At 47.8% G+C, this 23107-nt stretch overlaps 1 protein-coding gene across 2 annotated transcripts in view; it reads right to left on the bottom strand.

Moving 5' to 3' along the window:
* MNT (MAX network transcriptional repressor) overlaps window positions 1-13413 on the bottom strand; it is a 124709-nt gene extending 111296 nt beyond the window's left edge. For both annotated transcript variants that reach the window (XM_075335297.1, XM_075335298.1), the window contains exon 1: window positions 13065-13413. In XM_075335297.1, coding sequence (XP_075191412.1) covers window positions 13065-13137 — 73 coding nt within the window. In that variant the 5' untranslated portion in view covers window positions 13138-13413. The remainder of the gene's footprint in view (window positions 1-13064) is intronic.
* Window positions 13414-23107: the final 9694 nt, after the last annotated feature.

The following is a 23107-nucleotide window of genomic DNA, read 5'->3' as shown; positions in this document are numbered from 1 at the left end:
TGGCCTCCTACTAGGTTTCCCCCTTCCTTCACAAAACATTGTCTAAACCTTCTGCTACACCATTTTCATTTTATACGGATGCTGAAACTGTAAAATGCAGCATGTTTTGTGCAGTGAAAATTCAGTGTCAAAAATTAATCGTGGGAACTTAAAGCGTTATTCCCATATCCAAGATCCTATCCCAATATGTAGTAGGTGTAATAATAATGTTAGCAAATACCTCCATTTAGAAATGTAGTATAGTTCTCCTGATATAGACAGGTCTCTTACCTCGTGTGCAGGGCATTGCAGCTTAGGTATCCATGGTTACATACACTCATGTAGTGAGTTAAGTTACTCGTGGTCATAATCATGGATACCTAAGGTAAGAGACCTGTCTATATCAGGAGAACTATACTACATTTCTAATTGGAGGTATTTGCTAATATTATTATTACATCTACTGCATATTGAGATAGGATCTTGGAGACTGGAATACTCCTTACTTGGAGGCCTTCCAACTCTGTTTACATATTGGGAAACCTGTCAATTACATGGATCGGGGCAGGAGAGGCCAGTCGGGGACCACATGGGACTAATTAGGTTTTTCCCTAAAGTCTTTGGTTGACTTTTCAAACTATGTTTTCTCTAAAACACCAAAGTGCTTCACAGTAAAACATACCTGGATGCCATTGTGTAGCCAGACTGACTCCCCCTCCATCCGGGTTTGGACAGCTTTTAAAAGCCCTTAACTATATTGTAAACACACTAAAACAATGTTACTATGCGGCTAAATATACACCTAAAAAGCAGGTTCTCAGAGGTCTCTGACCTTGACCTAATGACCTCAAACTACTACCAGGTTATCAAAATGGTCATAGAAAGGTCAGACAGAGAATGCCATTTGCCTTAGGCCTCACTCAGACATCAGGGATTTTACAAGCAAAAAACATCAGTGTAAATCTATCATCAGTGTATGTATATCATCATCAGTGTATGTAAATCTATCAGTGCATGTATATCATCATCAGTGTATGTATAATATCATCATCAGTGCACGTATATCATCATCAGTGCATGTATAATATCATCAGTGCATCTATATCAGTGTATGTATAATATCATCCTCAGTGCATGTATATCATCATCAGTGCATGTATATCATCATCAGTGCATGTATAATATCATCATCAGTGCATGTATAATATCATCATCAGTGCATGTATATCATCATCAGTGCATGTATAATATCATCATCAGTGCATGTATATCATCATCATCAGTGCATGTATATCATCATCATCATCAGTGCATGTATATCATCATCATCATCAGTGCATGTATATCATCATCATCATCAGTGCATGTATATCATCATCATCAGTGCATGTATATCATCATCATCATCAGTGCATGTATATCATCATCATCATCAGTGCATGTATATCATCATCATCATCAGTGCATGTATATCATCATCATCAGTGCATGTATATCATCATCATCAGTGTATGTATATCTATCAGTGCATGTATATTATCATCATCAGTGCATGTATATCATCATCATCATGAGTGCATGTATAATATCATCATGAGTGCATGTATAATATCATCATGAGTGCATGTATAATATCATCATGAGTGCATGTATAATATCATCATGAGTGCATGTATAATATCATCATGAGTGCATGTATAATATCATCATGAGTGCATGTATAATATCATCATGAGTGCATGTATAATATCATCATGAGTGCATGTATAATATCATCATGAGTGCATGTATAATATCATCATGAGTGCATGTATAATATCATCATGAGTGCATGTATATCATCATGAGTGCATGTATATCATCATGAGTGCATGTATATCATCATGAGTGCATGTATATCATCATGAGTGCATGTATATCATCATGAGTGCATATATATCATCATGAGTGCATGTATATCATCATCGTATGTATTTCATTATCAGTGCATGTACAGTACAGACCAAAAGTTTGGACACACCTTCTCATTCAAAGAGTTTTCTTTATTTTCATGACTCTAAAAATTGTAGATTCACATTGAAGGCATCAAAACTATGAATTAACACATGTGGAATGAAATACTTTTAAAATGTGAAACTGAAAATATGTCTTGTATTCTAGGCTCTTCAAAGTAGCCACCTTTTGCTTTGATTACTGCTTTGCACACTCTTGGCATTCTCTTGATGAGCTTCAAGAGGTAGTCACCAGAAATGGTTTTCCAACAGTCTTGAAGGAGTTCCCAGAGATGCTTAGCACTTGTTGGCCCTTTTGCCTTCACTCTGCGGTCCAGCTCACCCCACACCATCTCGTTTGGGTTCAGGTCTGGTGACTGTGGAGGCCAGGTCATCTGGCGTAGCACCCCATCACTCTCCTTTTTAGTAAAATAGCCCTTACACAGCCTGGAGGTGTGTTTGGGGTCATTGTCCTGTTGAAAAATAAATGATGGTCCAACAAAACGCAAACCGGATGGAATAGCATGCCGCTGCAAGATGCTGTGGTAGCCATGCTGGTTCTGTATGCCTTCAATTTTGAATAAATCCCCAACAGTGTCACCAGCAAAGCACCCCCACACCGTCACACCTCCTCCTCCATTCTTCATGGTGGGAACCAGCCATGTAGAGTCCATCCATTCACCTTTTCTACAAAGACACGGTGGTTGGATCCAAAGATCTCAAATTTGGACTCATCAGACCAAAGCACAGATTTCCACTGGTCTAATGTCCATTCCTTGTGTTCTTTAGCCCAAACAAGTCTCTTCTGCTTGTTGCCTGTCCTTAGCAGTGGTTTCCTAGCAGCTATTTTACCATGAAGGCCTGCTGCACAAAGTCTGCTCTTAACAGTTGTTCTAGAGATGAGAAGGTGTGTCCAAACTTTTGGTCTGTACTGTATATCATCATCATCAGTGCATGTAAATCTATAAGTGTATGTTTATCATCAGTATTTCATCAGTGATTTTAATGCATGAAGAAGAAAAAAAAAAAAGAAGAAATGAATAAGTTTCTCCCACCTATTACAATGTTAATCAAGGGCAGCACAGTCTACACACTGATGCCAACCATATCTCGGCCGTTATTTTCACAGACCCATAGCCTTGTATTGGTAATTTTGATCCGTCACAAGAATAAAAAAACAAACATGTCTCCGTGATTTTATTGTAGACATAAAAAAACCAAAAACATGGACATCTGAACAGCTCCATAGATTAAAATGGGGATCTGTGAAAACAACGGCCAGAACACAGAGGTGAAAAAAGAATGTCTGAATGAGGGTATAAGGTCTATTTTCGAGTCTCATACACGGAGATGAATTGTGCTGTGTAAACAGGCTGCAGACCACTCTATTAAAGAGCAAAATGCTCGTTTGTCGGGTGAAATGATCTTTTGTGCTGCACAAAGATCGTTGTTCTTTGCTGTGCATTGATCCGTGTAAACAGTGTTGCCGAAAACAATGGCAGTCTGTGCACTGAGCGATCTATTACGGATTGTTCCACACATAGCGGTCTGCCTGTGTAAAGGGCTATTAAATGACTACCAGTCAGCAAACAAGGAACTGATGTGAGGTCATTTAACACTCCAGGTCAGCCCATGTAAACGGACCTTTAGATTTTCAGGATTGAAACGATTCATGCCCTTAAAAAATATATACAGGGTCCTAAATCAGCATTGTGGAGTATGGTTCATTGAACACCGTGATGCGCAGCGTTAAACACCAGCTGGCATGTTTGTCGGTCAGTGAATGTTCAGATGGCCTGCTTACACAGCAGATGCGCACAGAACAATCAAAGATCGTTCGGTGACCAGAGACGGCCATTGCATAGAACCTGTTTACACAGGACAATGTGCTGTCGAGAACGATGATCTTTCGTGGAACCCAAAAAATAATGTCAAGTAACAAGTGTTTTGCTCTTTCATTGAGTGATAGCCAGCCCGTTTGAAGACTTGTTGATTAAATCAGGTTTATGTGCCAAAGGGGTTTTCCTTTTCATATACCAATCTGAATTAGAAATAAAGTCTAGAAATCTTGCAATTTTCCCACTGGCCACTGAGGATTTTTTCTTTATATATAATATATAATCATGATTAAGGGTGAGTGCTTTCACCTGAAACGCGTTGTGCTGGTCACGTCATTCTTTGTGTCTGCATGATAAAATAAAGACGTGATTTTTTTGCCTGAAGAGCTGGACATCCTCATCTTTTGCATTATTTTGGGCTGTGGCAGTGCCTGTCCGTGCTCCAGGACGAAATCAAGATTGAGCTTTTTCCACGGTGAGCTGATTCATACTATTGAACTTTTATTTTTTTATAAAAGTTTAAAAATCAGCAATAAATTTTGTTAAACTTCACAATTGTGTCCCACTTGTTGTTGATTCTATGTAACATTAATATTTTTTATCTTTATGTTTGAAGCCTGAAATGTGGAAAAAGGTTGAAAAATTCTAAGGGGCTGAATACTTTTGCAAGGCACTGTATACCCGAGACTAGTGCGTGTAAATAAAGGCAGTCCATGTAATGGTCCGTGATGCGGTGAACACGTGGAATCAGTCTGCACTTGCATGTTCCGATAAATTCAGAGTTAGCAGGTAAAGCGTGTTTTATTAGTTTAATAATTCCCCTCCCCCATCAATATTAGCCACTAGAGTTGAGCGGATTGCCAATAATCCGGGTCCGGCGGATCAGTGGCGGGTTGAAAAGGAAGTCCGAGATCTGATCCGGAATCCGGGCCAATATATGTCAATGAGGAGCGGAATGAGAGACCGGGAGAGAGACCGGGAGAGAGACCGGGAGAGAGACCGGGAGAGAGACCGGGAGAGAGACCGGGAGAGAGACCGGGAGAGAGACCGGGAGAGAGACCGGGAGAGAGACCGGGAGAGAGACCGGGAGAGAGACCGGGAGAGAGACCGGGAGAGAGACCGGGAGAGAGACCGGGAGAGAGACCGGGAGAGAGACCGGGAGAGAGACCGGGAGAGAGACCGGAAAAAAAAAATGCCGAATATGGATCGTGCACCCGGAATCCCGCGTCCGGGTCGGACCCGTATCTACCGCTGAAACCGCGCAGATCCGGATTTTTCCAGTCCGGGTCCGCTCAATACTATTAGCCACATTTTTCTTGATCTAGGACATCACATTTAGCTGCAGTAACACAACGGTCATGGATAGAAATACTGCACAGATCAAGACCGCAGAGAAATTACAATACGGGTTCATTCTCCGAACAGGAACTTGCGTTCCCCTCCATTAGCACCCGCCATTGTCTGCGCTAATAAGACACCAGTTATATTTTCCTAATGATTCTACAATGCTAGAGGCCGCCATCACTGCGTGTATGGCGAGGTTATAGTAATACAGGATTACTAACGAAGCTGTTGTCATTAACCCCACATACGAAATGCAAAATTAATGATTTGCAGCTTTTTTTTGTTAACGCAAAGTCTGGGCCTCCATGCAGAATATGCTGCCCTGCAGTTTCCCCAGCAGATTGGGCAGCCTCCAGCACAGGAGGGGGAGGCTCAGATTTCTGGCGGTGCAGGAAGTTGGTTAATAAGGATTGCCCTGTAGTGTCTGCCCTTCCCCCAGCTCCAATGTACTCTGGAGGGCTCTCCCAAGAACCAGACACAGCAGTGAAAGGAGGAAAGAGGGGAAGGTGGGATCTGTCCCACTCAGGAGCCGCCCCACTCCACCCCCAGTACATCTGTGATGGCAGAAAAGAAAAAAAAAATCATTAAAACCTGCAAATAAACAAGAGAATGCTGTGCAGCAATGCGGCTGTGCTGGCACCGGATTGTATACAGCAGGCTGCCTGGACCTTGTGCTCTGACTGCCATTGCAGAGAGCAGACTTTGCCCAATCACCGGTGTATGTACACAACACGCTGCGCTCCATGTGTCATCACATCAGCAGCACAGGCATATAATGTGCACAGCCCCACAGCGGCAGACCCAAGCCGCCAATGCCCACCAGTGCCATGTCTGAGATGCTTCATCTTTTGCAGCAGACGGCGGTGGTTTCCTTGACATCACCGAGGATGACTCGCATACAAATGTGTCTGCACTACGCAAAGAATATGAGGCAGGAATGTATCTACAGCGTCACCTGCACATAGTGGGGAGTTATATGTAGAGATATGGAGTATGCTGGGGAACCGGCTATGGCGGGTGCAATAACAATAAATATCTTTTGCAGGCCAACACGTTTGGGTATCGAGAAGCAATATGGGCAGCACAGTGGCTCAGTGGTTAGCAATGCAGTCTTGCAACGCTGGGGTCCTGGGTTCAAATCACAACAAGGAGTTTGTATGTTCTCCCCGTGTCTGCGTGGGTTTCCTCCGGTTCCCCCCACACTCACACTCCAAAGACATACTGAGAGGGACTCACAATCTATATTCCCCATGTGGAGCGTGATGATCATGTCTGTAAAGTGCTGTGGAATTAAAGGGAACCATGTCTTTCCCTTATAAGCTGCGGCCACCACTAGCGAGCCCTTATATACTGCATTGCGGCAGCTCTGTAGAACGTAAAAAACACATTTATAATACTCACCTATGGTGCGGTCCTGTCCAATGGGTGTCACTGCTCTCGGTCCAGGCCTCCCCCATCTTGTGGGATCGCCATCCTCCTGCCCAGCCCCGCGTCATTCATACAGAGGCCTCTATTGCGCGCATGCGCACTTTGATCTGACCAGCTGAGAGCAACGTACTGGAATGCGCAGTTATGAGGAAGGGTCAAAGACTACCCGTGCATGCGCACTACAGTACTTTGTACTAGTACTAGCTCAGGCAGATCAAAGTGTGCAAGCGCAATGGAGGCTTATGTGGCTCAGTGGTTAGCACTGTAGTTTTGCAGCGCTGGGGTCCTGGGTTCAAATCCCACCAAGGACACTATCTGCAAGTAGTTGTATGTCCTCCCCGTGTATGCGTGGGTTTCCTCCAGGTGCTCAGGTTTCCTCCAACACCACAAAGACATACAGATAGGGACTCTAGATTGTGAGCCCCAATGGGGACAGTGTTTGCAATGTATGTGAAGCGCTATGGAATTAAAAGCGCTATATAAATAAATAAATATATTATAATGTGTGAATTATGCAGGACACGTCATGCACACGGGGCTGGGCAGCAGGACAGCGATCCCACAAGATAGCGCAGGCACCGGACCGAGAGCAGCGACACCCATCGGACCGGACCGCCCCCTGGGGGGGTATAATAAAGGTGTCTTTTACATTCTACAGAGCGGCCTGGGCTCTTATATACAGTATTCTGGAATGCTGTATATAAGGACTGGCTAATAGTGGCCGCAGCTCATAAGAGAAAAACCTGGTGACAGGCTCCCTTTAATAGTGCTATATAAAAGGAGTAAAATAAAGAAATATTGTATGACACGCTCATTATATAAATGATGCCGAGGATGTCACCTTGAATATTGTACACATCACAAGAAACAAGTCATTTCTACATGCCACATACAAAGCTGAAGTCCGGCAGCACAGAGCCGCATCACACGTTCAGGATGCAGTGAGGACAGGACCGCCCGTAGTATTTGTGACATGGGAGGGTGTGTTACCACCCGAAGGAGCAGGCACCTGCTAGGGCGTGATCCTGGTGTGTACAGGGGAGGACTCCGCAGAGCTCACAGCAAGGCTCGGGCTACACTGGATTTGTTGCAACCTGCGACATCGTGCTGGTCACACATTAAACACTTGCCATAGACTTCACTGCAGGTAGCATGAGACATGTCTGCAACTTGGCGGTTTTATATCCAGCAAAATGGGAAATCAAAAACACTCGCTCAACAGCAAGTTGCAGATGAGCTTCACAGAGAATTGCTGTCGCATGACATCATGTAGGATGTGCTGTTAGCTCAGAAACAGAGGCCGCATCTATACCAGGACATGGAGGCTCTTATTTAGCCATGATCTACATCTGACAGCCGCACGCGGTACAGAGCTCTGCCGGCGGCTGGTGACCTGTTAAAAGCAGCTGTTAATTTGTGACAGTGGCACTTAAAGGGAATCTATCCCCAGCTTTTTGCTTGCCCATCTGAGAGCAGCATAATGTAGATAGAGACCCTGATTCCAGCAATGAGTCACTTACTGAGCTGTTTGATGTCATTTTGATAAATTCAATGTTTTCTCTGAGTTATACAGAACTCATGAACATGCTGGACTACCTGCAGCACGCCAAGTAGTCCTGTAATGATAATCTACTGCTGATTAAATCAGTGATTTTATCAAAACTACACGAAGCAGCCCAGAAAGTGGAATCAGTAAGGGGAACCACTGGAATCAGGGTCTATATGTCTCTACATTATGCTGCTCTCAGTTTAGATGTCAAAAACCTGGCGACGCTGTTGTAACTGCACATCTGCACCGTGATCATGGGGTAGCCAACATAGCTAGGAGTCTGCTGAGGACCCCTGTGTCTGTCTTATTAGTCCTCCTTTGAAAAGCAGCCTGTAGTCGGCTTTCATGATTCTTTCCATTTACAGACAATACCATGCCATTGCTGTATATAGCACAAGCAGTCAGACTATTGCAGCCTCAAGTCACCTGAGGGGACTAACAAATACAATACAAAGTACGAAAAAATGTTTAAAAAAAAAAAAAAGATATGACAAAGTTGAAATCACCCCTTTTTTCCTCCAGTAAAAATTAATAAAAATACATATATCACATCACTCCATTCATAAAAGTCTGAGCCATCAAAATGTAACTAACTCGATCAGTAAACGGCTTACACAGAAAATTCGAAATACCAAAAACGCAAAAAAGCGCAGTAAGAGGCCATCAAAAAAAATGTTTGTTTTTTTATTACAAATTATTGATTTTTTTATTCACCACTAAAAAGAAAAAAAAAAAAAAAAAAAAAAGAAGAACCATACATGTTTGGTATCGCCGCAATCATAATGAGCTGGAGACTCATGGCTGTAGGTCATTTTTACCATGTAACAAGTGCTGTAAATAAAAAGGAAAAAAAAAAATGAAGCTTTGTTTTTTTCCTTCGCTATTTCACTGTACTTGGAATTTGTTTCCTGCTTTCCAGTACATCACATGATATGGTCATTCAAAAGAACAATTCGTCCGGCAAAAAGAAAAAAAAAAAAAAAAAAACAAGGCCTCGCATGGTTCTATCGACTGAAAAATATTGAAGGCTTTTCGATAGGAGGTGGCAAAAACGAAAGCGAGGGTAAAATATGAATGCATTACCAACAAGAAAAAAAAATTAAAAATTAAGAGACCGCTGCAAAATTGTCAGTTCTTCTGATTTTTCTCTTTATAGGTATTTTTGAGTAAAATGTAAATTGTTAATTTATTCTATAAACTACTGACGTCGTCTCCGAATTTCCAAGAAATACATTTTGGATTTATTTTCTGAAAATTAGAAATTGTGAAAATAAAAAAAAAAACAAACAATGTGTTGCTTTCAGACCTCAAGTAATGTAAAGAAAACAAGTTCCTAATTGTTTAGAAACCACAATACTAATGTTTTAGCTCAGGAAGAGGTCAGAAATCAATATTTTGTGGAATAACCATGACTTTTAATCACTTTTATCCGTCTTGGCTGCTTTCTACCAGTCTTTCACACTGCTTGTGGGTGACCTTATACCACTCCTGGTGCAAAAATGTAAGCAGTTCTTGTTTGATGGCTTGTGACTATCCATCTTCCTCTTGATTACATTCCAGAGCTTTACAATGGGGTTCAGGTCTGGAGATAGGGCTGGCCATGGAAGGGTTTTGATGTGGTGGTCCTTCATCAACGCATTGATTGACCTAGCTGTGTGGCATGGTGCATCGTCCTGCTGGAAAAACCAGTCCTCAGAGTTGGGGAACATTGCCTGAGCAGAAGGAAGCAACTGTTGTTCCAGGATAACCTTGTATGCGGCTTGAATCATACGTCCTTCACAAAAATTAACCTGCCAAATTCCAGCCTTGCTTCAGCATCCCCAGATCATCAGCGATCCTCCACCAAGTTTCACAGTGGGTGCAAAACACTGTGGCTTGAACGCCTCTCCAGGTCGCCGTCTAACCATTAGGCTATGTGCCCACGGGACTCTGCACCCGCGGATATATCCGCAGGTTTCCCGCAGCTGATCTCCGGAATCTGCAGCTATCCATTGCTGCGGGATTCCAGCGAAAAAGCTGCGGACATTCGTGCGACTTACCTGCGGACGTCCCGGCCTCTATCTCCATAGTGGAGGGCCGGGAATTCCGCAGATATTTCTGCAGGAATAATTGACGTGCAGTTACGTGCAGCTTCGGGATATCTGCAGCATATTCCACAGCATGGACACAGCACGCCCCATGTCCCATAGGATAACATGGGGAGTGTCTGTACTTGCTAAAACCTGCGGATTTATCTAGAAAATCCAGATAAATCCGCAGGTTTTCCGCGACAAATTCCGTGGATAGAGAGTCTACTGGGCACATAACCTCAGATGACCTTATCTTACTCTAGAAATTGGGCAGATTAAACCTCGCGAAACATGTATGAATGAAGCCGCATACAAAGGGGGGGGGTGTGTGCGCAGTATACGGTGAGGGGTGGGGGGGGGGGTGCAGTGTGCGGTGGGGGGGCAGCATGCGGCGAGGGGGGGGGTGCAGCAGTATGCGGCGAGGGGGTGTGTGCAGTAGTATGCGGCGAGGGGGGGTGTGCAGTAGTATGCGGCGAGGGGGGTGTGCAGTAGTATGCGGCGAGGGGGGTGTGCAGTAGTATGCGGCGAGGAGGGTGTGCAGTAGTATGCGGCGAGGGGGGTGTGCAGTAGTATGCGGCGAGGGGGGGGTGCAGTAGTATGCGGCGAGGGGGGGGTGCAGTAGTATGCGGCGAGGGGGGGGTGCAGTAGTATGCGGTGAGGGGGGGTGTGCAGTAGTATGTGGTGAGGGGGGGGTGCAGTAGTATGTGGTGAGGGGGGGTGCAGTAGTATGTGGTGAGGGGGGGTGCAGTAGTATGTGGTGAGGGGGGGTGCAGTAGTATGTGGTGAGGGGGGGTGCAGTAGTATGTGGTGAGGGGGGGTGCAGTAGTATGTGGTGAGGGGGGGGTGCAGTAGTATGTGGTGAGGGGGGGTGCAGTAGTATGTGGTGAGGGGGGGTGCAGTAGTATGTGGTGAGGGGGGGGTGCAGTAGTATGTGGTGAGGGGGGGGTGCAGTAGTATGTGGTGAGGGGGGGGGGTGCAGTAGTATGCGGTGAGGGGGGGGTGCAGTAGTATGTGGTGAGGGGGGGGTGCAGTAGTATGTGGTGAGGGGGGGGGGGTGCAGTAGTATGTGGTGAGGGGGGGGTGCAGTAGTATGCGGTGAGGGGGGGGTGCAGTAGTATGCGGTGAGGGGGGGGTGCAGTAGTATGCGGTGAGGGGGGGTGCAGTAGTATTATATAGCAAAAATGGGGTCAAGACAAGGAAAAACTCCTAAAATATAACATTTATTAGATATGCGGATAAAAGGTGGGGGGGTGCAGTAGTATGTGGTGGGGGGGGGTGCAGTAGTATGTGGTGGGGGGGGGTGCAGTAGTATGTGGTGGTGGTGGTGATACTCTCATTCCTGTGGTTGGGGGTGCGGGGTACGTGCACAGTTGGCTGTAGAGTGCGGAGGGGAAGTGGCGCGGCTCGGGACTGTCTGCTGAGGGGGAGGTGGCGGTTGTGAGTTACGTGGATCACGCTGTGTGCGTGCTGCCCAGTTTGGCCCCGCCCCCTGTCTGTCTCCGGGTCCCGCTCAGTCTCGCTCCACTCCCTCCCTGCCACAGGGCGTGTTCCCAATGCACGTGGGGGAGAGGCGGGGCTAGACACGTCACCAGCCACATGTAACCCCCTCAGTGCCGGCGTTCCTTGAGCAGACTGTGCCGCTTTTTAGTCTTTGGCTCTCGGACAGAACATTGCAGCTATCAGTGTGAGGACATCGCGTCATGTACATATACACACAGCGCGGTACCGGCCTCAGAGAACGCTCCCGGGGCACGGAGGAAAGGCGCTGCCGGCAGAGCGGGGGTTAAGGGGAGAGGCTGTCAGGAGTCAGATGACAAGCCCGTGTCAGGCTATTATGCAAAGTGCTGCTGGAGCATTGCCACCGCCCTGCACTGCTCCGGCTCCTGCTACACAGGCAGAGCGCTGCGACACCGCGGGCACAGGACGCCGGCAGCCGGTCCTGCCTGCACTGCCGCAGCGCCACTGACAGCGTGTGTAACACTGCAGACACTACTGTAATAACCAATCAGCACTGCAGCCACTGACTGCCACAAAGTAACACTGCACACAGGAGCCTGCACCGATCACTGCCACACTGCACCCCATCTACAGAGCACAGATCCAGCGCTGCCCGCTCAGCAGCCCCCACACGTGCCCCCTGCCTGCCCTGCCCGGCACACACAGCCCCCTGCCTGCCCGGCACACACAGCCCCCTGCCTGCCCGGCACACACAGCCCCCTGCCTGCCCGGCCCACACAGCCCCCTGCCTGCCCGGCCCACACAGCCCCCTGCCTGCCCGGCCCACACAGCCCCCTGCCTGCCCGGCACACACAGACCCCTGCCTGCCCGGCACACACAGCCCCCTGCCTGCCCGGCCCACACAGCCCCCTGCCTGCCCGGCACACACAGCCCCCTGCCTGCCCGGCACACACAGCCCCCTGCCTGCCCGGCACACACAGCCCCCTGCCTGCCCGGCACACACAGCCCCCTGCCTGCCCGGCACACACAGCCCCCTGCCTGCCCGGCACACACAGCCCCCTGCCTGCCCGGCACACACAGCCCCCTGCCTGCCCGGCACACACAGCCCCCTGCCTGCCCGGCACACACAGCCCCCTGCCTGCCCGGCACACACAGCCCCCTGCCTGCCCGGCACACACAGCCCCCTGCCTGCCCGGCACACACAGCCCCCTGCCTGCCCGGCACACACAGCCCCCTGCCTGCCCGGCACACACAGCCCCCTGCCTGCCCGGCACACACAGCCCCCTGCCTGCCCGGCACACACAGCCCCCTGCCTGCCCGGCACACACAGCCCCCTGCCTGCCCGGCACACACAGCCCCCTGCCTGCCCGGCACACACAGCCCCCTGCCTGCCCGGCCCGGCACTTACCACGTGTCCTCTGTTGCTGCTGGGCTTGCCATTCCAGGAACAGGGCTGCTTGTAGGAGAGTCTCCAGGCTCATGTCTCCAGCAATCCTGTGTTCTCTGCCTCCAGGAATCAATCACACATACAGGGGCTGTGCTGAGTGTCCTCACCCTCCACCACTGGGCGACCAGACCCTTAATCCTACATACAAGGCAGCCACAAGACTGAGATGTCAGCCCGATCCCCCCACAGATCTTCCAGACAAGAAAAGGGCTGCAACAAGATGGCGATGAGTAACAGAAACACAACAAGAAAAAAAGGGACTCTGAGAGCTGTGAGCTACTACCGGCTGCCGGCAAAGCCCGGCACTGGCTGTGAGGAGGCGGAGCGGGTCCAGGCCGGGGAGGAGGCCGGGGAGGAGGCCGGGGAGGAGGCCGGGGAGGAGGCCGGGGAGGAGGCCGGGGAGGAGGCCGGGGAGGTCTCCTCTCCTCGCACAGAATCCCCATACTCCTCACAAGTGTCAGGAAGAAACAAATCATGAAGCAGCCGCCCTGTCACACCGAGCGCCGCAGGCTGTGTGCAACTGCTGGATCTGGACCGGGATCTCTTTTCATTTTTCACAAAAAAAAAAAATAAATCTTCAAATATTTCTTGATTCCAAACATGAGAGCAGACAGCAGAAGCCGCGCCACTGCGCTACCATTAACCCCTTCCCACCACAGGCATTATAAAAAAAATACATTTTTTTACTGAAGTGCCATAAAGTTTGTTTTGGTCATGTTCAGTGTTCCAACCTCAAAAAAATATTTGTGGAGTGAAATAATTAAAAGCAAAATGCAATACCCTATAATCGTTGTCGTTATGCGGCGTTCACTTTGCAGTAAATAATGGCTGGTAATCTTATTACACCGGTCAGGGCCGCACTAGCAACACCACAGTATCTGTATTGTTTTAAAATAAAAAAAAATATTTCATGGTGACACATACAACTTTTTCATACCTTTTTATTTCACTTTTTTTGTGGAGGTTATAAAAAAGGTAATGAATGGTGGTACTGTGTGGGCACATAGGATGGAGGCACTGTATGGGCACATAGGTGGAGGTACTGTATGGGCACATAGGTTGGAAGTACTGTCTGGGCACATAGGGTGGAGGTACTGTCTAGGCACATGGGGTATAGGTACTGTGTGAGCACATAGGGTATAGGTAGGTACTGTGTGGAAACATAGGGTAGAGACACTGTATGGTCACATAGGGGGAGGTACTGTATGGGGTGGAGGCACTGTATGGTCACAGGGTGGAGGTACTGTGTGAGCACATAGGATATAGGTACTGTATGGGCACATAGGTTGGAAGTACTGTGTGGGCACATAGGGTGGAGGTACTGTCTAGGCACATGGGGTATAGGTAGGTACTGTGTGGAAACAGGGTGGAGACACTGTATGGTCACATAGGGGGAGGTACTGTATGGGCACATAAGGTGGAGACACTGTATGGGGTGGAGGCACTGTATGGTCACAAGGTGGAGGTACTGTATGGGCACATAGGATATAGGTACTGTATGGGCATATAGGTTGGAAGTACTGTGTGGGCACATAGGGTAGAGGTACTGTGTGAGCACATAGGGTGGAGGTACAGTGTGGGCACAAAGGGTATAGTGACTGTGTGAGCACAGGGTATACGTACTGTATGGGCACATAGGGTGGAGGTACAGTGTGGGCACATAGGGTATAGTCACCGTGTGGGCACAGGCCAGGGTATACGTACTGTATGGGCACATAGGGTGGAGGTACAGTGTGGGCACATAGGATATAGTCTCCGTGTGGGCACAGGCCAGGGTATAGGTACTGTATGGGCACATAGGGTGGAGGTACAGTGTGGGCACATAGGGTATAGTCACCGTGTGGGCACATAGGGTGGAGGTAATATTGGGGCATATAGCAGGGTATGGGCACCATATTACAGACTTACTAGACTTTTTTAACATATGAATTTTTAAAAACGAAAGCCACACCGCTGCTGAACACTATTTCCCTGACGAACTCTGTTGACCTATAATAGGGCTTTAGTTTTGTCAGTCTATTCACCCTCATTTTATGAAGCAGAAGTACAGACGAGAACCTGCATGAAGGGCAGTACGGGCACCACCATGTGCCAGGGAGCTCATTGTAGAATGATATATTCCACAGCCTGCACGTATCCTCTGAGGAGGGTCTGCTGGGCCTTGTAGTGCCATTAGAGGTGCAGAGTCAGGATGTTGTGAGCTCTCAGCAGCACACAGAGCTGTCTCTCATGTATGATGTCCCCTGTATGATGTCTCATGTATGATGTCCCCTGTATGATGTCTCATGTATGATGTCCCCTGTATGATGTCTCATGTATGATGTCCCCTGTATGATGTCCCCTGTATGATGTCCCATGTATCAGGTCGCATGTACGATGTCCGCTGCACACAGTGCACATAGCGCCGCTTCCTGTCTGTACAGCGCGGGTAGTGTCGGAATGTGAACAGCGCGGTATTAACCAGTTGTGTCCAGGTGACACATCGGAGGGGATTAATGACTGCTCGCCCCGCCTCCCTGCACCGTGCGAGGCTGCGCGCTCCGGAGAGTCCAGTCCGCACCTTCCAGAAGCCCCGCCCCCTTGCAGTGCGTTTGCATCTTATTAAAATATGTCATTCTCAGTTCAGCCAATGAGAAGGCGGGACAACAAGGCATGGATCTGCTCCACATGGACACCCTGCTCTGTCTGACGCCGAGAGACAGCCATTTAAAGGGGCAGGCGCTTTTTTTTTCTATCTCTGCTGCAGATTTGTTGTTGATTAGGAGACATGTCACGGGTCTGTCTATGAGTCATGGCAGAATTACAGAGACATGTACTGTATACACATGTAGGTATCAGGGAGGCGGCTGAGATATTAGAACTGTATTCCTGCTACTAAAATTGCCCCTGGCCAATCGTCTATGAACGTAATGGAACTGATGATCTGCGGCATGCGGTGCGTGTGCACTTGCAGGAGAGCTGCCGTGTATCCGGGGTCTTTATTTTCAGAATTTCGCCTCAAATTGAATACTGGGAAAAAAAAGTGACATAGGTTGAAAAAAGACCTAGGTCCATCTAGTTCAACCTTCCTCCACCAATTATACATTTTTTGTAATTAAACCATCTATAAAAAACAATGTGTGTACTGAGGAAATCATCCAGCTCTTTTAGTAAAAGCTGTTATAGTATCTGCCATTACTACCTCTTGTGGTAGGGCATTCCACAGTCTGACCGCTCTAAATGTAAAGAACGCTTTCCTATTTAGCTGCCGGAATCGCTTTTCTTTCACCCGTAATGAGTGCCCCCTGGTCCTTAGTATTGCCTTAGTACTTAGTACTTTTGTATGTGTCCATATAGAACCAGAGGCATACAGAGTTAGGCCCCTTTCAGACATCCCTGTTTAATCAGGTACAAGCCAGACGCATCAATATGGTCATACATGTGTTACACGTGTGACATCTGTGTTTGCATACTGTACGTGTGACATCAGTGTGATACGTACCGGAGAAAACACGGGTCTTTGAGATAAAAAGATTTTCTACATTTACCTGTCTCCAGCGCTGTTTTCTTCGGCTCTGCTGTCTCCTGCTTCTGACCCCCACTCATTATATTCATTGATTATTCACTGCACTGAGGACCTGGAAGCTGGAGAATTGCGTTGACAGCATTGCGATGACAGCATCACGGGGACAGCGGTGACAGGTGAGTATCCAGCAACCAGTGTGTGTGCAGTAATGTCCAGGAGGTCATTGGAGTTCTCAATGAACTCTGATGACATCCTGATGACACCCCCACGACCCAGCGGGTATCACCACGGTGACTTCACGGGTTCATCAGAGTTCATTGGAAACTGATGACCTCCTGGACGTCACTGCACACACACTGCTTGCTTGCTGAATACTCACCTGTCACTGGCGATGCGGCGATCCCGTCCCTGGCGCTGTGCCCTGCGCTGTCCCCGGTGATGCTGTACCCGGCGATGCTATCCTCGGCGATGCTGTCCTCCAGGATGCTGTCCCTGGTGCTGTCCTCGGCGGTGCTGTCCCCGCAATGCTCCGGCTTCCAGGTCCTCAGTGCAGTGAATAATCAATGAATATGTCACGCTCCCCGGGTCCTCGGATCCCCTCCCCGGGTCCCCTGCTCCGATCCCCGGGTCCTCAGCTCCGCTCCCTGGCTCACCTGCCACGCTCCCCGCTCTCCAGCCTCCGGTGCCCGCACTTCCCAGGCCCCCTGGTCTCCGCTCCCGGCGCCCGACGGCTTCCCAGTTCCTGGCCGGCTCCCCTGCGTCCTCCCTTCAGCTTCCTGCCCTGGCTTCTGGCACCCGGGCCGCGCGCATGCGCATTAGGGCGCGCGCGCGGTCACTGAACCTTTCTTAAAGGGCCAGTGTCAATTAACAGGAAATGATGCACTCAGGTACAGAGTATATAGGGGGTTAATGTCCAAGGGAGCGGGGCCTGTTCTTCGTGTTTTCCCAAGCTAGGAGTCAGGTCTCCTTGTGTTCTATGAGATACTTACCTCTCTGTCTTCTAGAGCCGATCCTGCATCGCCATCCGGTCCTGCGGTACCTCGAACCCCGAACGCTGCCCATCTGCCATCCTGACAGTCCGTACCATCTCGGATCCCTGCGGTGACCCGTCATCTCGCTCCAACGGTTCCGGACCCTGCCTGACACCATCACGGCTTCCGAACCTGAGCTCCGTCACCCGGACCACCATCCGTGACCTCGTGGTCCCAGGGACTTCTCCATTTGCTCTCAGTGCACGGACTGTCCTGCTACCTACAGTGCTCCGGCTACCGGACTCCTTTCCCTCATCCGGGAGTTCGGCCCAGTGGATCCACCTCCAGGGTCTACCCGTCCATCTGGCCCTAACAGAATATAATGAGCGGGGGTCAGAAGCAGGAGACAGCAGAGCCTAAGAAAACAGCGCTGGATACAGGTCAATATAGAAAATCTTTTTATTTCAAAGACCCGTGTTTTCTCCGGTATGTGTCACACTGATGTCACACGGATCCCATCAGTGTGCGATCTGTGTGACACCCGTGCTGCTGGAGAAAAAACGGACATGTCTCCGTGTGTACGTGCGGAGTCCTGAGAGGTCACACCGTCCATGTGAAAACACAGCCATGTGAGTAACACCAGAGAATAACATGGGTACGTGTGGCATCCGTGTTAAAAACGGATGTCATACATACCTGAAACATGGATGTCTGAAAGGGGCCTTAGGCTGCGTTCATATGTCCGTGTGACACATCCTACTACTGTACTTTTTTCTCAGACTGTAAACAAACCCTTAGAGTTTTATTAAGCTATACACACATCGGTATTAAAGGGGTTGTCCACTGCTAGGGCAACCCCTTCTGAATCCCCATATTTCCTGCCTGAAAAATAATATAACTTATCACCTCCGGTACCATCGCCGTACCAGCAATGACGGCACTGCCTCTCCTAGGGATCACGTGACATCACCATTCCTGCAGCCAATCAGCAGCTGCTTTACTTTCCCTGCCTTCGGACAAATCATGATCATCCGGAGGAATCGAGAGCTGCTGCTGTTCCCTCATTTCCTCCGAATGTATATGATTTGTCCGCAGGTGCGGAGAGTGAAGCAACTGCTGATTGGCTGCAGGTATTACGATGTCACACAATCCCCAGGAGAGGCAGTACTAACACTGCTGAAACAGTGCCAGCAGTGGAAGTGAGTAGAAGTGTTATTATTTTACACAGAGGAAATATAGGGACTCAGAAGGGGTTGTAAGAGTAGTGGCTAACCCCTTTAAAAACGACAGCCATTTAAACTTCTTTTTCTCATTTCTCCATTTACCATATGGGCTAAATATATTTTTCTCAGACTGGATGGTTATGTACACGGCAAATATGTATTTTTATACCAAATATGTATATTTTGGATTTTTAGTTTAGTTATGAGAAAAGGAAATGATATGAACTTTTATATTTTATTTTATTTTTTAAAATATTTACATTTTTAATTAGTCTTTTTAGGAGACTTGAAACGGTGATTACCTGCACTACTCTAATATTGCAGAGTATTGTAAAATTACCTATGTGAGTTTTGTACCGCCCCCGTGCAAGCAGCCGGGCTGCTGCTGCTCGGATCTGGATCCGCGGTGGCTTGAGGGGTCTCCGGACCCGGGGGTCGCGCGGCCACTTGATTAAAAGAAGGGGGGGAAGATTTATACAGGGAGGCTTTTTGGAAAGTTCGTGACGCCACCCACGGTGCGTGGTAAGGTGAGGGACCACCACTGCTGTTGGGGAGCCCAGTGACGATGGTGTGGCAGCCTGATGTTTAACCCCTCCGTGGGTAGGGGGTTTGTGTCCCGGGGCCCGTTGATGATGGATGGTGTTTGGGTGCCGTTGGGGGATAGGAACAGGGTTTTCCAATGTACTCACTCAGTCCCAGAATAACCACAGCTTGTAAACCAGAATTCTAAGCACCACTGCAGCCAGAGGGGAGCAGGGTCTGGATCCGTGCCCTTGGTGTTGCTGTTGGTCTGTGGCCCTGCCCTTGGCACCTTAGTCTCTATTGGACCCGTTGGTATGAAACTCTCCGGGTCCCATTCACCCGTATGGCTAACGGAGTGAGCTTGCTCTCAGGGTTCACACGTAGGATTTCTTTGGACTGTAGAGGGAAAGTCCTATCCCATCAGTGCGCTAGTACCCCGATTTTGGAGTGGGTTGGGGATTACACTTGAAGTCTTCACCCCCGTCGGGTAAATTACCGTAACGCGTGAAGCTACTTTCCGGCCTGGGGTCCACGTACCCCGTCGTGCTCTGGCCTCTGCGCGGTGATAGCTCAAGGCCGCCGGCTGCCCTCCTCGAGAGTCCGTGCCCCTTGACACTGTCCCCTGTGACCAGGTTCCAGCTCCTACCGGGCCCAGACCAACATCTGCCACCTAGTACACAGGATCTCTCCTCCGTGGCCTCTCCTCATGAGAGCCATTCCACCTCCTCTCTCCTTCACTCTCAACTCTCAACTGTCACTGTCCTCACTTTCTCCTCCCCAACCCCCCATGTGGGTGGTCCTATTCCCTTCAGGCCCCCCAATGGTGTGTCTGGTAGGTTCAAGTGGGAAGTATTCCTAGGATTTTGATTGGCAAAGCTGTTAGCAACACCAAAGGACCAGGATCCGTAACCAAGGAGGGTGGATACTGTGAAGAAGGGCAGATTGCACAATATCCTGTGACGACCTGATAGGCCAGGGCGTCACATTTTCATAAGTGCACAAAGATGGCAGACACAGGGGTCTTCAATAGGCCTCTGGCTGCCAAGACAATGCTCTCGGCACACATTTTTCAGGGGTTGTTGGGGGTCAGAAAGGACACCTTCCCCCACTTCAGCTTCTTAAGGGGGCTTTACACACTACAACATCGCTAACGATATATGGTCGGGGTCACGGTGTTTGTGACGCACATCCAGCGTCGTTAGCGACATCGCAGCGTGTGACAGCTAGGAGCGACGATCAACGATCGCAAAAACGGCAAAAATCGTTGATCGTTGACACGTCGCTCCTTTTCATAATATCGGTGGTGCAAGGCGCTGGTTGTTCGCCGTTCCTGCGGCACCACACATCGCTGTGTGTGACACCGCAGGAACGACGAACATCATCCTACCTGCGTCCACCGGAAAAGAAGGAAGGAAGGAGGTGGGCGGCATGTTCCGGCCGCTCATCTCCTCCCCTCCTCTTCTATTGGACGGCCGTTTTGTGACGCCGCTGTGACGTCGCTGTGACGCCGAACGCACCTCCCCCTTGAAGGAGGGATTGTCCAGTGGTCACAGCGATGTCGCTGAACAGGTATGTGCGTGTGACGCTGCTGTAGCGATATTGTTCACTACGGCAGCGATCACCACATGTCGCACGTACGACGGGGGCGGGTGCTATCGCTCGCAACATCGCTAGCAATTGCTAGCGATGTCGCAGCGTGTAAAGCCCCCTTTAGTTGCCGCTTTTTGTGGTATCTAAAAGGTTAAACTAGTGCGATCAGACTCAGCTCGGATCGAAGCAGTTACACTTGGAAGCGAGCCTGTACTATAAGTAATGTTTATATCTGCAGTACATTGAAAGGGGGATGTCAAAAATTGCAGAGTGGGCACCCCAGGAGTCAAGGGTCCTCATTTTGGTGCTGTTGCTGGCCCTGGTACATAATATGTTACCCATAGACTTTCACCCTGGATGATTTCATATGGAGGTGTACAGATGATTTCTTTTTTTGGATTCTTTAGGAATCTGATAGAGAAGAAAAAAAACACAACATGTTTATATGGCATAAAACCTTCACAAAATGAAAAAATCTTAGTATTTAGGAATCTGAGGCTGAACTTTAGGTTTTTGCCATAGTTTTTCAACCTTAAAGAGTACAGTGGAACCTTGGATTAAGAGTAACTTGGTTTGAGAGCGTTTTGCAAGACAAGCAAAGCTTTTTACAAATTTGTAACTTGGTTTAAGAGCAATGATTTGCAATAAGAGCAAATTCCCACCGTCCACACTTCTGGTTCTGTCCTTTCACCGCGCTCTGACCCGCTCTGGAGGTAACTTTTTGTACATATGTGCTATATACAGTATACCATTGTACAGTACAGTATATACTATATACCATATCTATCAATTTGGATTTGTGGATATAGTATTGTACTTTCTTTCGGGTAACCAGTACAGCACATTGCTTGTATTGTTCCTCCCGCACACCAACAATTCTATTGTAAGCTAACGTGCAGTTTAATTTGTTTTATGTGTTTTTTACTGCACTGTACAGTATTTTGTATTAGTGTACTGTAATAATTTTATATGAATACAGTACATTATGTTGTATTACTGTAATAAGTTTGTATAAATACAGTAAATATTTTTGGGTTGTGGAACGAATTGTCTGCGTTTCAATTATTTCCTAAGTGAAAATTCGCTTTGATATAAGAGTAACTTGGTTTAAGAGCAGACTCCCGGGACCAATTATGCTCGTAATCCAATGTTCCACTGTATATGTCATTGAGATTTTATACCTAACTAACTGCATTGTTGAAAGACGCTTTAACCCCTTCACCCCCAGGAGATTTTCTGCTTTAGTTTTTCCTCCCCTTCGTCCAAGAGCCATAACTTAACCTTTTTTTCTGTTGATATAGCCATATGAGGGCTTGTTTTTTTGCGGCACGAGTTGTACCTTTGAATGACACAATTAATATTGCCCCGTATTGTACTGGAAAATGGGAAAAGAATTCCAAGTGCGGTAAAATTGCAAAAAAGGTGTAATTGCACAATTGTTTTTGTTGTTTTTTTTTGGGTGGGGGTTATTTATCGTGTTCACTATTTTGAAAAACTGACCTGGCAATATGATTCCCCAAGTTCAGTACACGTTTTTAGATACCAAACATGTGTAGCCTTACTTTTGTCTAAGTGGTAAAAAAAAATTCTGAAGTTTGTCCAAAACATTTTTGGCACCATTTTCCGAAACCCATAGCTTTTTCATTTTTCAGGATCTGGGTCTCAGTGTGGCTTATTTTTTACATCTTGATCTCATGTTTTTAATTTTTAATTATATAATTTTTGTGTAGATGCGCTGTTTTGATCACCTGTTATTGTATTTTAATGCAATGTTCCAGAGACCAAAAAAAAGCGTAATTTTGGCATTTGGGAAGTTTTTCTCGCTACGCCATGTACCAATCACATTAATTGATTTTATATTTTGATAGCTTGGCATTTCTGAAAAAATGATGATACCAAATATATGGTTTGTTTTTTTATTGTTTTATTATCAAGTGGGGAAAAATGGGTCATTTGAACTTTTAGGGATTTTTTAAAACTTTTTTTACCTATTTTTTTCTTGATTTTACTTGTTTACTACTGCACAGTCCAATTGCTTCTGCTGATCAGAGCACTCTGATCTGCAGAAATGCTGTGTTCCTGTGAGTGCTGGAGCTCAGCCAGCATTCACAGGGGTCATCATCTGACCCCGCGCTGCAATGACAACCCATTGGCACCTCGTGATCATATCACAAAAGACAATGGGTGCATATA

The sequence above is a fragment of the Anomaloglossus baeobatrachus genome, chromosome 2, assembly GCF_048569485.1.
Source record: "Anomaloglossus baeobatrachus isolate aAnoBae1 chromosome 2, aAnoBae1.hap1, whole genome shotgun sequence".
NCBI classification, from domain to species: domain Eukaryota; kingdom Metazoa; phylum Chordata; class Amphibia; order Anura; family Aromobatidae; genus Anomaloglossus; species Anomaloglossus baeobatrachus.
The sequence above is the reverse complement of the archived record's forward strand: the minus strand, read 5'-3'. Positions and strand labels throughout refer to the sequence as shown.